This window comes from Papaver somniferum, chromosome 6 (assembly GCF_003573695.1).
Source record: "Papaver somniferum cultivar HN1 chromosome 6, ASM357369v1, whole genome shotgun sequence".
NCBI classification, from domain to species: Eukaryota; Viridiplantae; Streptophyta; class Magnoliopsida; order Ranunculales; family Papaveraceae; genus Papaver; species Papaver somniferum.
This window is the reverse complement of record NC_039363.1, coordinates 151,733,576-151,749,417: the sequence shown is the minus strand read 5'-3', so window position 1 is coordinate 151,749,417 and position 15,842 is coordinate 151,733,576. Positions and strand designations below refer to the sequence as shown.

Below are 15,842 nucleotides of genomic sequence, written 5' to 3'. Positions count from 1 at the left end.
TCCGGAGCCAATTGTGCTGAAAATGCCTCAGTATTAGGAAAGGAAAAATAATTAATTGTATTCCTTTGGTGAACCCTACTTGTCGAATCGGACTATCGGAGGATTACAATACCACCACCTTAAATTGGAGTCGTCCTCGGCTCCGGAATATATATATATATATAAGCCCATATCTCCTATGTTCCCTACCCCTATTGAGACAAGTACCTGATATATCCCGTCCAGAGTACTCTCTCATCCGCGACCCTCCAATTATTTTGTCCTCACTTAACCACTACGACTATAAGGTAGTGTGAGATTTCTGACGGGCACCGCTGCGGTCATCCAGCAGCAGCTTTCCAGGAGGTCACCCATTCTTGGATTACTCCTTCCCGAGCATGCTTAACTGTAGAGTTTTTTGCCAGCTCTGGAACCAATTGTGTTGAAAAGTCCTCGGTGTTGGGAAAGGAAAAATCAGTACCTATATTCCTTCGGCGAACCCTACCTTATGAATCAAGGTATTACAAAAAAACTTGATATACCAATACTCATGGGTTCAACCGAGCGATGGTCTGACATATACTACTCCATATGTAATTCACCATCACTACTTCAATTGCCTATATCAAGACAAGGTCAATGAATGGAAGTTCTAAGATAAAACTATTGCCACCGAGTTTTGCATATTATGTCATTAACTATAAAGTTTCCAATTTCAAAAGAAGAGGGTATCAAGTACACTGCCCATTTTTTCGTTCCGCAACTTGTATGGAAAAAATCTAATACAATTGCTAGTAGACCAACTTAATGATTATATATATATATAGAGAGAGAGAGAGAGAGTTTATACATATATCTCTTCTCAATCAGAAGTCTAGACAATAGAGTCTGTGAACTTGATTATTAAGAAGAGTACTTGGACGATCCAAAAAATCAATATCCAAGATAAATCTTCCAAGTATGAAACTTGTTAGAGCATAGCTCGGTTGAACCCACCAAGCATTGGTATGTCAAGTTTGGTTGTCATATTTTAGTGAATCAATACTCATTTAAAGAGTCGTTTGATTATTTACTAGATTCAACTTCGTATAGGTTAGCTTCAAAGTATTAGGATATGAGACATTACAAGTATTACGTGAAGACTTGAAGAATGTGAAGAAGTAAGGAGCTACAACGACGACATCATCCTTCCACTTGAGGTTAGTAATATTTGACTTGAACTGTTTCATTCCCTAACGTATCTTTCAAGTCGTGCATATTGAAAACATAATTGCAAAGCTGTGAATAATTATACTCTAGTTAGACATAGTATTAAGGAATACAATACGAAGTATAACGCTTATCTTTTGAACTTCGTATATAAGACATCGACATAATCGTATGAATGCTATTGTGATTGTATATGGGTATGGGTGAAGATTTCGTCCTAGGAAATAATTTTTTACATTCGTTTAAAGGAAGTACAATTCATAAACTTGTTTTATGAATCGAAAGGGAAATCGCTAGGCTTATTAGTATTTTTTATTCATTACAAATCTTTGGATTACTAATATGTGTGTTTAGTATAACCGCTCATGACTTGCTTATGTTCTAGGTAAAACTATTCACAATGCCTGACTTATGTATTGGTATGACTTTTATTAGTGAAACCGATCTTAAGTAATCACCTGAGATGGTATGATCCATATGTTGTAATTGGTATGACCAACTCTAGACATTGGGGGACAGATCCTAGTAACAGGTGCAACCAATCACAAAAGGGTAATTGATCCTTGTAAGAGGTGCAACAAGTTTTTAGTTATTGGGAACCGATCCTATGAACATGTGCAACACGTTTTTAGTTATTAGGAACCGATCCTATGAACATGTGCAACAAATACAAGTTAAATACCATATATATATGGGAACCGATCCTAGTACCTAGTCAACCAAGTTTTGGTAACTAGCGTGACTAATTCTAACACCCACATGGAGGTAGAACCGAAACTTCTTTTGGTAGAACCGTGAAACCCATGATTTGTGATTTGATAGGATAATCAATCACATAGTTCTTGGAAGTCAGATGAACCAATTCTAAACTTGTTTGGAAGTGTGGAAAATTGATTCTAAGATTGTAAATATAAAAAAGTATTTACAAAGTAAGTCTTATCATTTATTGTTCAAACATATTCCTTGATATCTAAAGGAGAATTCCATATCGAAATAAATTGAGACTCTTTTAATTAAGTTTTTAATTTTATATGCTTTTAATTTCCAGCAATTAAAATACATATCTTTAGAAAATAAAAATTAGTAATGTGCATTTATTAGTTGGAGATTTTCTACTGAGATTTAGGTCATTAATTGGACAGAGCATTTCCAGGAATTATGAAAACCGATTTGGTGTTTATTGCATATCTTTGAGAATATTCGGTTTTGGAAATTCCTTGGTGTCCAAACTTCCTTGGTCTATAAATATTGAAGTTTTCATTTCAAGCAAACTATAATCCTCAGAGCCAGCAAACTACCTAGTTGTATTGTTACTGGTGGAGCCGCCTATTCGGAGAGGAAAGTAACCTAATTAGGCGAAATCTCTTACGTCCGCTCGGTTTAAAGACTTCTTTGGGATTGAGAAGCTCTATTAGTACCGTTGGTGGGAAACTAGATAGTTGCAGTTTATTATTAGCTTTTGATTGATTTAATTGACTAACGGTTGTTGAACTTTCATTACACCTAGTTTGTTTATGCTTGAGAATCTTCTCTTTTGATATAAGATTCACTCAAACTAGATCGAAGTTTCGACGAGGTCTTTAGACTGTTTACAGTTCTAAAGATGTCTTGTGACAATCCATTGTTAACATACTTCGTTCTGTGTGTGATTGATCACAAGAGATTCAAGTTGATTGTGTGCAGGTTTTTATTGAAGATCAAAGGATATTTGAAGACAAAGAAGATATTTGGGTTCATAATCTTTAGTGTGCACAAAACTTGTTTCGGCCTGAAAAGGATCCAACTATAATCGGTTTATCTTTGTGATAGATTGGAATGATTAGTTGAGTAGATCGGCATCAATACAAATTATTTGTGATTCAAAGTATTGATTGCAAAATCTTGACAATTACTTTGGTAATTGCTATTGGATAGATCTAAGGACCTGACAAAGGAGTTTATTGGGATAAACGGAAGAGCCTTTTGTCAAACTCATATCACGTTGATTGAAAATAGTTGTTACCGAACAGATTTGTTATTCCTTTACTATTTGGAAAACGAACCAAAGGCATTGTTCCAAGTGCGTGACTTATTGCAAGTTGGAGGCGCAGGGATAAAGACGGAACTAGGTGAACTATAGGTTTAGTTGCTTGGTCACAACTATACGAAGTTAGTTTAGATTTTGTATAGCGGCTTAATCCTGAGAGTATTTAATTATGGACAAGGTCTCGGGGTTTTTCTGCATTTGTGATTTCCTCGTTAACAAAATCTTGTTGTGCCATTTACTGTTAATTTCCGCATTATTATTGTTCTTTTATAATTAAAGTAAATTGCACTTTGTACGTTAACATGGCACTTGATATTGATCCCATTGGTTTCGGTTATTTCCGTACCTTTTATCAAGTGATCACTTTTTTGTTGCATTGTCTCGATTCCATATCCATAGACAATTACACAAATTGTATTGGTTTTCTCCACTTGCCTTTCATATATAATTCACGAGTTAGGCCAGTTCGGACTAACCCTATAACAAGTGGACACTGTGCTGTAATATTCCTTGAGTGATTGTATCTCCAAGAGGTTTATACACAGTGGGTCTTGTATAGGTTGTGATCAAAATAAAATATTGTGGTGTATTTGGGTACCCTCATCTTTTCAATTGGTGTCAGAGCAGGCAAACACGAAAATATCTAAAAATCTGTGTTTGGTGCGATCCAACCTATAAAAAAATGAATCTAATGAGTGATTCAGTTAACATAAGTCAAGATGAAAAATCAACACTTGAGGATAACATCTTCTGTGAATCTACTGAATAGGCTGACCCCTATAATGTAGATTCTGGTGATTGGCAAACCTGCCTTGAAAAACAACTTGATGAAATTACTGAAGATGGTGACTCAGAAATCGATCAAGATTTTGAAGAAGATATGTCAGAATTCACTTCTATACTAAGTGTTATGTCTACAAGAAAACTTTCTAACTCAGATGTGATTGAGCTAATTGCTCCTCTCTGTGGAGAAAATAAGAAACTAAGAAAGATTTTCTCTGGTTTCTTCTATGGATATCAGAATTCCAGATATCTTCTTAAAGACTACAAAGACAGTCTACCCTCAAAAACTCTTGAGTTTGAGAATCTCAATAGGAAACATTACTTGTTGAATAAGAAGCTTGTTGCGACAGAAGCAAGGATTAATTCTCAACAATCAACGAGTAAGGAATAAAATGAGTCTGATTCCTTCAAGACAAATCTTCTTGAGGATCAACTAGATGAAGCTCTTGAAAGAATCAAGGTCTTAGAAGAGGAAGTTGTAAGGCTGAGAAGACTAAATGATAGCACAATCAATTTATCTTCCATGTTGGATGTAGGGAGAATTCGTGGCGACAAACGTGGATTAGGATATGATGGGATTGATACTTCGTCAATCAACAAAGAAGTAAAATTCGTAAAGGCTGTTGACCCTTCCACTCCAGAAAATCCACCTGAACAAGCTTGTATGCCTGAGTCACCCAAGTGCTCAAATGAGATTCTGACAGAAAACATCTCCGAAAGCAATCAGAGGAAGACTCCAACTAAGGATCATCATAGTAACCGAACATCTCATAAAGGTAAAACTAAAAACTTTACTCCTTTCAATAAGCATTGTTATTATTGTAAAGATAAATGTCACATGCAAAGGGAGTTTGAAATTCGAAAGATGCAAAACGCACTATCATTTGTATCTAAAGAATTGAACAGTTTCATCCCCAAAAACCGCTCAGATCATCATTATCCTGTGAGACAAACGAATTATTACAAGAATTCAAAATCATATCCTAAAAGGAAAAATAATATAAAAGGTAACACCTTTATCAATGGGGATATGAGATCTGATGTTTCAAAGTGGAAAGATGCAATGTCGCTCGAAATGAAGAACCTTCATTCAAAGTCCACCTACAAGTGGATACCGAAATCTGAGAAGGTTTCCAAAAGAAAGTCATCTAAAACAAATTCTAAGAAAAACAATCATGTTGTAATCTTAGACAAAGATGACTATGAATGTCTAGTGCTTAGACTCAAAAAGGATCTAGAGATATCCAGCGATATCAATGTGCAAACATCTTTTGATGATCTGCTACACTGTAGAAAAACAAAAAGGGAGTCAACCAGGACTTTATGACTTCTCAAAAACTTGCAATATCTTCTTTGCATGTTTAGGGTAAGTTTTTGTTTCGGTATTTGTTTAGGAAAGCCTTCCTAATTGAGCTGCAGCTTAAAGGACCGATTATACTCTTGTAATATCACAATCTTGTGATACAGTGCTTTCTCCATGTGAAGATAGTGAGGAAGACTTAACAGAAGAAATTTCGAATATAATTAGTTCATGTAGTTCCTTACCTCGATCGAAAAATCTACATATGATTCCTTTAATTATGAAAGAAAAAGAATGTAATAATGTTCTCTGTAACTTTTGTATGGAAAATATTGAAAGACATCTCAAGTCTAGTTCCACATATTATGAGAAAAGAAAATATGGAATCTGTTCCGAATATTGTTCCTTTCCTATCAAGACATCTCTCCCAACTATTCTTGCTCAAAATATGTTAGAGGGAACAATGGAACTTATTGGAAGCATCGATTTTCTTGAAGATGATATTGTTGCAGCAAAGATGAGTATCTTTGGGTATGAACAATCTATTGCTAATCATAGATGGCCAGAAGACCTTGGAGAATTCAAAAGAAATCTAGAATACAGTAAAAAGGGATCTAACCAAAACCGAGTTACTTCTAAAGGAATTCTCCAGTAAGGCATGCAGAGCAAAAGTAAGACTAAATTCTTATTTAAAACTAGGATACTCTATGTAAAATCTATTTATGAACAAAATTATTATTTTATAATTTTTCTTGTGATAGTTTTTTATTACATAGCATGTGCTTGTATGATTTATATTATTGCTATGTATGTTTATGGGATGTCTGATTTCGGTTCTCATGACCTTAATATTTGATCTCATATGTGTGAACCCTTATGGTTTGGGTGACTTCTTGATTTAGCGGGATTGAGTTCTAGCACATGTTGGTAGGCTTTATCAAAGGATCATGAGGGGTTCTGATTGAAACTAATATGTGAAAAAGTCACAATATGTTGAATCGTTTTGGTTTAGCATAAAAGCATATGATTTTCGGGGTTTCAACTTTTGCATTGCATTAGTCAAAATCGGTTTTCAACCTTTCTCTGGTAAATATTGCTCTTTGTTGTTGTTCTTTTGTCTTGCGAGAGGATGACAACACAATGGGGGAGAGTTCTACGTGAACTTGCGCTTAATGATATATGTTTTGGGGGAGAAGAGGATGTGGAACTTGAGGTAACGAATTTGTTAGTTAATCATTTTACTGTTTAAGAAAAGCCTGATTTTGTTGCATATATTTATTGCTTTTGCTTAACAAAATTCCGATACAATTGATGTTTATTCCATTATTTGTGTATGGATGTGTGTGTGATTAAATTGTTTCCGGTTAAGAAAAACTATTATTATCTTGCTTTATTGTTTGGTATCAATTGTTTAGGCTTACGAAATTTCGGTGCAATTGCGGTACTTTATTGTCTATGTTGTTTCAATTGCTTCCGGTTGAGGTAAATAATTATGCAAGTTGATTTATTTGGTTTGCATGAATTGTTTATGGCTTAACAAAAGAAAAGGTTTACGGATGAATTGTTTAGTCCAATTCGATTCCGGATAAGAGAAACTAAGTTAATTCTGATCTTAGTTAGACTTATCAAAGTGGAGGTTTCGTTTATTCAAGTCTAATCGAATGCCTTAACAAGAAATGCTAGTTAACTAACCTAGTACTTGTATTGTTTAAAAGTGAAAGGTCTAAGTTATTGATGACAATAACTAGAGCCTGATGAGAAAAATAGAGTTAATTATGATCTTTATTTTGGTCTTATAGAATAAAAGATTGTATTTGTGCAATCGGTTTAGCAAAGGAACTAAAGTGCTTAGTCGATATTTGGTTTGATAAACTATTAGGAAAAATTTCTTCGGGCAATTGTTTCCTTGGTAACATATCAAAACAAAATTACTTTGTAGTTTCGGTTTTGATATTGGTTATCAAAAATGGTGTGTGGAACCCTCGTGCTTAACTCGCATAGGTTTTGCAAGTCTCTTTGTAAGATTTGTAAGATCCTTTTGGTTTGTCCTTTATTTGCTCGTACCTTTGTCATTTTGTGACAAAAAGGGGGAGAAATATATGGAGTAAACAAGTGATATTGATTTGTATTGATTTGGTATCACTAAGGAAAGGACAATGGTGCTTAAACGTTATATCTAACGAAAGAGTAAAGCATAAACTAAGGGGGAGTAACATATCATATGATCATGGAAATAACAAAGACGTGCGGATTGAAAATCTACCTATCTTACCTTTAGGGGGAGTATTAGCTTTGTTATTATAATGTCAACAGCGGTATTTATGAATTGAATGTATACAAGTTATTGTGCTGTTGAATTTGGGAATCAAGCATATGTGTAATAAATTGTTGTAATTTGTTTATCCACATGATGTAAGAGTTTTGTCACTAAAATTGACAAAGGGGGAGATTGTTAGAGTATAGCTCGGTTGAACCCACCAAGCGTTGGTATGTCAAGTTTGGTTGTCATATTTTAGTGAACCAAAACTCATTTAAACAGTCGCTTGATTATTTACTAGAGTCAACTTCGTATAGGTTAGCTTGAAAATATTAGGATATAAGACATTAGAAGTATTACGTGAAGACTTGAAGAATGTGAAGAAGTAAGGAGTTACGACGACGACATCATCCTTCCACTTGAGGTTAGTAATATTTTACTAGAACTGTTTCATTTCCTAACGTATCTTTCAAGTCGTGCATATTGAAAACATAACTGCGAAGCTGTGAATGATTATACTCTAGTTAGAAATAGTATTAAGGAATATAATACGAAGTATAACGCTTATCTTTTGAACTTCGTATATAAGACATCGACATAATCGTTTGAATGCTATTGTGATTATGTATGGGTATGGGTGAAGATTTCGTCCTAGGAAACAATGTTTTACATTCGTTTAAAGAAAGTACAATTCATAAACTTGTTTTATGAATCGAAAGGGAAATCGCAAATCTTATTGGTATTGTTATTCATTGCAAATCTTTGGATTACCAATTTGTGTGTTTAGTATAACCTCTCATGACTTGCTTATGTTCTTGGTAAAACTATTCACAAGGCCTGACTTATGTATTGGTATGACTTTTATTAGTGAAACCGATCTTAAGTAATCATCTGAGATGGTATGATCCATTTGTTGTAATTGGTATGACCAACTCTAGACATTGGGGGACCGATCCTAGTAAGAGGTCCAACCGATCACAAAAGGGTAATTGATCCTTGTAAGAGGTGCAAAAATTTTTTAGTTATTGGGAACCGATCCTATGAACATGTGCAACACATTTTTAGTTATTGGGAACTGATCCTATGAACATGTGCAACAAATACAAGTTAGATACCATATATATGTGGGAACCGACCCTAGTAACTAGTCAACCAAGTTTTGGTAACTAACGTGACTAGTTCTAGTACCCACATGGAGGTAAAACCGAAACTTGTTTTGGTAGAACCGTGAAACCCATGGTTTGTGATTTGATAGGATAATCAATCACATAGTTCTTGGAAGTCAGATGAACCAATTCTAAACTTGTTTGGAAGTGCGGAAAATCGATTCTAAGATTGTAAATATGAAAAAGAATTTACAAAGTAACTCTTATCATTTATTGCTCAAAGATATTCCTTAATAGCTAAAGGAGAATCCCGGATCGAAATAAATTGAGAATCTTTTAATTAAGGTTTTTAGTTTTATATGCTTTTAATTTCCAGCAATTAAAATGCATATCTTTAGAAAATAAAAATTAGTAATTTGCATTTATTAGTTGGAGATTTTCTACTGACATTTCGGTCATTAATTGGATAGAGCATTTCCAGGAATTATGAAAACCGATTTGGTGTTTATTGCATATCTTTGAGAATATTCGATTTTGGAAATTCCTTGGTGTCCAAACTTCCTTGGTCTATAAATCTTGAAGTTTGCATTTCAAACAAACTAATCCACAGAGCCAGCAAAACTACCTAGTTGAGTTGTTACTGGTAGAGCCGCCTATTCGGAGAGGAAAGTAACCTAATTAGGCGAAATCTCTTACGGCCACTCGGTTTAAAGACTTCTTTGGGATTGAGAAGCTCTATTTGTACCGTTGGTGGGAAACTAGATAATTACAGTTTATTATTAGTTTTCGATTGATTTGATTGACTAACGGTTGTTGAACTTTGATTGCACCTAGTTTGTTTATGCTTGAGAATGTTCTCTTCTGATATAAGATTCAATCAAACTAGATCGAAGTTTCGACGGGGATCTTTAGACTATTTGTAGTTATAAAGACGTCTTGTGATAATCCACTGTTAACAGACTCCGTTCTGTGTGTGATTGATCACAGGAGATTCAAGTTGATTGTGTGCAGGTGTTTATTGAAGATCAAAGAAGATTTGAAGACAAAGAAGATATTTGGGTTCATAATCTTTGGTGTGCACAAAATTTGTTTCGGCTCGAAAATGATCCAACTATAATCGGTTTATCTTTGTGATAGATTGAATTAATTAGTTGAGTAGATCGACATCAATACAATTCTTTGTGATTCAAAGTATTGATTGCAAAATCTTGACAATTACTTTGGTAATTATTATTGGATAGATATAAGGACCTGACAAAGGAGTTTATTAGGATAAATTGTCAAACTCATATCACGTCGATTGAAAAGAGTTGTTACCTTGTTGTTCCTTTACTGTTTGGAATACGAACCAAAGGAATAGTTCCAAGTGCGTAACTTATTGCAAGTTGGAGGCGCAGGGATACAGATGGAATTAGGTGAACTATAGGTTTAGTTGCTTGGTCTCAACTATACGAAGTTGGTTTAGATTTTGTATAGCGGCTTAATCCTGAGAGTATTCAATTCTGGACACGGTCCCGAGGTTTTTCTACATTTGCGGTTTCCTCGTTAATAATATCTTGTTGTGCCATTTACTTTTAATTTCCGCATTATAATTGTTTTATTAGAATTAAAGTAAATTGCACTTTGTACGTTAACAAGGCACTTGATATTGATCCCATTGGTTTCGATTATTTTCGTACCTTTTATCAAGTGATCACTTTGTTGTTGCATTGTCTCGATTCCATATCCATAGACAATCACACAAAGTGTGTTGGTTTTCTCCACTTGCCTTTGATATTTAATTCACGAGTTAGGCCAGTTCGGACTAACCCTATATCAAGTGGACACTGTGTTGAAATATTCCTTGAGTGATTGTATCTCCAAGAGGTTTATATACAACGGGTCTTGTATAAGTTGTGATCAAATTAAAAGATTGTGGTGTACTTGGGTACCCTCGTATTTTCAAAACTTGTTGTCTATCTTTCAAGATACGAATTCTACAATAACGAGTCTCGTAATCGATCACAATTAAGGTGGACGTAACTGAGATTGAATATGTACTACTTGTGTAAATCCTATTACAAAGATAAAAAATATAATGCGGAAAGGGAAAAACACAAGACATCAAAAGTTTTTTTAACGAGGAGCCGCAATAGTAGAAAAACCCTAGGACCTCGTCCAGATTTGAACACCAAACTGTATTATGCCGCTACAGACACTAGTCTACTATCATACTTAGGACTGGAATGTAGTTGAGACCGATTCCACCCTCCAAGTGATTCAGTTATAGTCGTGCTCCTTACGTCTCTTGAACCTCGCAAGGCTCTATGCAATTGATTCCCTTAGATGACGTATTGTACGTCCTAAGAGTTGTTTCAACCTAAGTGAAGACTTGTGATACCAATTTGCCTCTAGCAGATAAGCCTATTTGATTTCTCTTTAGATCAAAGATCAAGGCTTGGAAATCTGTATGCAATAGACAGGGCTAGAAAGCTTCACAAATCAGGAACACTTACACTCAATTAGATGAGAAGCCTGGATTCGTAACCACCTTTCAGGAACAATCTTGAACTAATCAATTAAGAGAAATTTTCAGATATCTATCTTGAGAATCACAATGTCTGAGACAAAGAGAACTTTGTGATTTCTATCTATCTTGCCTGGAAGAGATTATGAAAACCTCGATAACAGAAAAAACAAGATCAGAAAATGTAAAGTAGTGTCACCGTGATACAAGAAGCCAATAACAAGATCCTTAACAGATGCCGTAGTAGAACGGCACGGGGACCGAACTAGGGGTTTTTGCCGGAATACAAAGTTTGAAAAGCCTGAAATCTAATGGAAGATAATGTCTCAGCTCCTTGTCAAAAACTATTTACTTAACACTCACTTCTTTACCAATTATAGCTCCCTCACTCGAAAGACTCCACTACAGAAGTGGAATCAAATAAAGTCTTCAGCTGTCATCTGATGCTGCAGTACGTAATGTATGTTTTTATTCGCTAAAGTTGTCGGAATCTCGAGGATGTGCGGCAGCATCACGGGGAGCCAAAATAGTGATAACTTTGTGAATGGTATTGTCACGGGCCAAAACAGAACATGCAGGCTTATTAAATATCTTCGTTTGGTGGCACTCTTAATTACTAGTGGTGTACTACACTGAAAAGCAAAAGTTTGGCAGCACTGTGTAATTTATCATTTTGGTACTGAACACTGGAAAATATATAATTATATCAGTACTACACTGGAAACATAAAATTAAAAGGTTAGGTAGCACTTTATAATTCATCAACTACAAAATACAGACCAGTTTTAGTCACCAAAAGAGTTCTATCAGTGTAGATCGGACTCTCTGCAGTCTGAACTACTCTGAAGTATCCCACTATTTTGGAACACCATTGACCGTTCCAACTCATAGGAATTATTAAATTAATCTATTTTTCCGCTCTCTCGTTTTAAATGTGTGAAAATAAACCTTACACTCCAGACAAATGGGTACGCCATTCAGTCATTGCCATACAATAATTGACTGACACCACGCCACACCACACCACTCGTCATTCAACCCTCAATGTGATTCATCAGGACTAATCTGATTTGCAACATTGAAGACACCTTCACTCGTCTCATATATCAATTTCATCTTTCTATATAAGCTCTCACTTCTTCCATTCTTCACACTCACTATCTCACTCTTCACCATTCCATCCATCCTTCTGCATCACTTACATTCACTCTTTCACATTTCTCCATTCTTCTGCTTATCTATCCCAGTTCATTAGCCCAAGTAATACTAATGGGTAGTCTTCCATCTGATAGCCTTGAGACATTGTCATTAGGTTCTCAAAACCCACTAGACCCTGATGAGTTCAGAAGACAAGGTCACATGATCATTGATTTCCTGGCCGATTATTACAAAAATGTTGAAAGTTATCCAGTCAGAAGCCAAGTCGAACCTGGTTATCTCAGCAAACGACTACCTGAATCAGCTCCAAACGATTCTGAATCCATAGAAACCATTCTTCAAGTTGTCACAAATGATATTATCCCTGGTCTTACTCGTTGGCAGAGTCCAAATTACTTTGCTTATTTTCCTTCTAGTGGTTCTGTTGCCGGATTCCTTGGTGAAATGTTTAGTACTGGATTTAACGTCGTTGGGTTCAATTGGATGTCATCACCAGCTGCAACGGAGTTGGAAAGTATTGTGATGAATTGGCTCGGACAGATGCTTAACCTTCCGAAGTCTTTCCTCTTCTCATCAGATGATAATGCAGGAAGTTCAGGTGGAGGAGTTTTGCAAGGGACTACTTGTGAAGCCATTCTATGTACACTGACCGCATCAAGAGATAAAATGCTGAACAAAATTGGTAGAGAGAATATCAATAAGCTAGTTGTTTACGCTTCTGATCAAACCCATTGTGCACTTCAAAAGGCTGCTCAAATTGCTGGTATAAATCCTAAGAACTTCCGTGCTATCCAGACGTCCAAGGCTACCGAGTTCGTGCTCTCTCCGGATTCTCTCCAATCAACAATTTCCGCTGATATAGATTCCGGGTTAGTTCCACTTTTTCTTTGTGCTACCGTCGGCACTACATCATCGACGGCAGTGGACCCAATAGGGCCACTTTGCGAGGTTGCAAAGAAGTACGGTATTTGGGTTCACGTAGATGCTGCTTACGCTGGGAGTGCTTGCATTTGCCCAGAGTTCAGGCACTTCATAGATGGCGTCGAGGAGGCAGACTCATTTAGTCTTAATGCACACAAATGGTTCTTCACTACTTTGGATTGCTGTTGCTTATGGGTGAAAGACTCTGGCGCCCTGGTTAAGGCCTTATCAACCAGCCCTGAGTATTTGAAAAACAAGGCAACTGAATCGAAACAAGTTATTGATTACAAAGATTGGCAAGTAGCCCTGAGCAGAAGATTTAGATCAATGAAGCTTTGGTTAGTACTTCGCAGCTATGGAGTTGCTAACTTGAGAAGTTTCCTGAGGAGTCATGTAAAGATGGCAAAGTACTTTCAAGGGTTCATTGGTATGGACAAGAGATTTGAAATTGTGGTTCCTAGAACATTTGCTATGGTGTGTTTTCGAATTAAACCAGCTGCCATTTTCCCTCAAAAAGGTGAAAATGCTGGGGAGATTCACATGATAGAAAATCAAAAGAACGATATCAATGCAAAGTTGCTGGAATCAGTCAATGCGTCAGGGAAGATATATATGACTCACGCTGTGGTAGGAGGGGTGTACATGATTCGGTTTGCTGTGGGTGCTACTCTCACTGAGGAGCGACATGTCACTTCGGCATGGAAGGTCGTTCAAGAGCACACAGACACATTACTTAGTGAATTGAATGGTAATGGCAATACTACTGATCCTGGGATCATGGATTGAGGAGTTCAGACGGATTAGAGGAGAACTCTTTTTGACGATTTACTATCTTCAGTTAAATGAAGACTAATGGTCTCATTGCAATTTCTTGCAAAATGATGTATCATTCCAAATTGGAAAATTAATTTTAAGTGCAGCAACTCTATTTAGGATTTATTCGACTCTTATAGTAAGCCTGTCAACAGCAAGACCAACTCTTGTTGAGCTTAATAAGACATCTGTTTGGAGCATTCTCAGTACTAGGAATTACCAATAGGTACCATTATAGTTTTCTTAGTTAGTGGCAGGTCCACCCATTAAAGCCCACTAATCAGAGGTCCATAATTAAAAGAAAATATGAAAATGGACCAAATTTTTTAAGCCCAGGTCCTGTACACGTGTGGAACATATGAGGACGTATTTTTTTAAATACCGAAAACACCCTTAAGTATATAAAGCAGTAACCAAATCCATTTTTTCTTCATTTCTCGATCTATTCTTCTTCTTCTTCTTCATTTTCTCATTTGTGGTTCGGTGAAAAGCTCCGGCTATGAAGATCTTCTGAGGTGTTGATCAATTCGTGAATTCAAAATAAGATTAATCGGTAGGTTCACTTCCTTACTGTTGGTATAGTTTAGGTTTTCATTTTTCCTTTCTTCTTCAAAAGCTAATTTTAATTTAGGTTTTTTTTCTTCTCGGATTAGAGAAATTTTTATGTTTATAGCAAAATCTAATGTTTAGGTATTAGATCTGATGTTGATTCGGTTATATTCAAAGTTTTGTCATTGTTTTTGGATTCTATCAGCGTTTTTTAATTGATTTTTGGGTTCGATCCATGAGTACGTATATGTAATACTGAAATATTTGTTTTGATTCTGAGGTATTTCGTAAGTTGATTTACCTATACTGATCTTTATTTTAAGTTTTTTATTGATTCTATCTTAATCTGAGATCCAAATCTCTTGATTTCATGGGAAAAAGAATTCAAAATTCAGATTTTAAGGTTGTAAATTCAGTTTTTTTTGTGTTTATGATCTTCATGCTTGATTCGTTAATTTTTTTACTTCAATTTTGGTAAAAATACTTTAGATCTAGATAGATAGTGATGTTTTATGTTCATTTCATTATTAGATCTGATGTTTTAACTCGGTTTTGTTGGTCTTTGGTTTTTTTTTAGTTTGCTTTTGTGTATTAATCATCAGTACATATATGATGTACTGAAGGTTTTTGATGAAAATAGTCCAGATCTAGTTATAAAATCATGTTTTACGTTTGTTTCGTTTGTAGATCTAGAATTTTAGTTTCATTTTGTTGGCTTTTGGTTTGGTTTCAGTTTAGTTTTATGTATTAACCATCAGTACGTATATGACGTACTGATTTTTCTGTGTTTACTATGCTTCTATATGTTTGGTTTCAGTTTTTGCTTGTGTATTAAACATCAGTACGTATATGACGTACTGTTTTTATGAATCTTGATCATAATTATTCGATTTTTTGGTTAGATTTTGATGGTTTTAGCTTACTTGAACTCTCAATTTGATTTTCTAGTTATTTTCTTTCTTTATTTTCTCAAAACCATACTAATCATACTTGTTAAGAGTACTAAGAAGCTCTGTGCTGTAAGTTTTGTTGATTTGAATTGGATTGTTTTAGGAATTGTCATGATCTTCGTTGTTGTTGCAGTTTTTGAATCGTTTTTTTGGAATTGCTATTATGGATTATAGAGTGAAAATTGATAATAAATGTGCATATCTTGTGGTTCACTTGTTTCAGGTTATGCTAGATACAATAGGCCCTGGATTGCAAGTTCTTAATAAAAGTGAAAAATCGATTGC

At 35.3% G+C, this 15,842-nt stretch overlaps 1 protein-coding gene across 1 annotated transcript; it reads left to right on the top strand.

Moving 5' to 3' along the window:
* The first annotated feature begins 12,337 nt into the window (after window positions 1-12,337).
* LOC113286311 (tyrosine/DOPA decarboxylase 1-like) lies at window positions 12,338-14,170 on the top strand. The gene has a single exon (XM_026534966.1). The coding sequence runs from the start codon at window positions 12,436-12,438 to the stop codon at window positions 14,029-14,031; it is 1,596 nt and encodes a 531-aa protein (XP_026390751.1). The 5' UTR covers window positions 12,338-12,435; the 3' UTR covers window positions 14,032-14,170.
* Window positions 14,171-15,842: the final 1,672 nt, after the last annotated feature.

What these genes read in the sequence shown, in the direction of transcription:
- LOC113286311 (XM_026534966.1), top strand. Translation starts at nt 12,436, where the DNA reads ATGGGTAGTCTTCCATCTGATAGCCTTGAGACATTGTCATTAGGTTCT.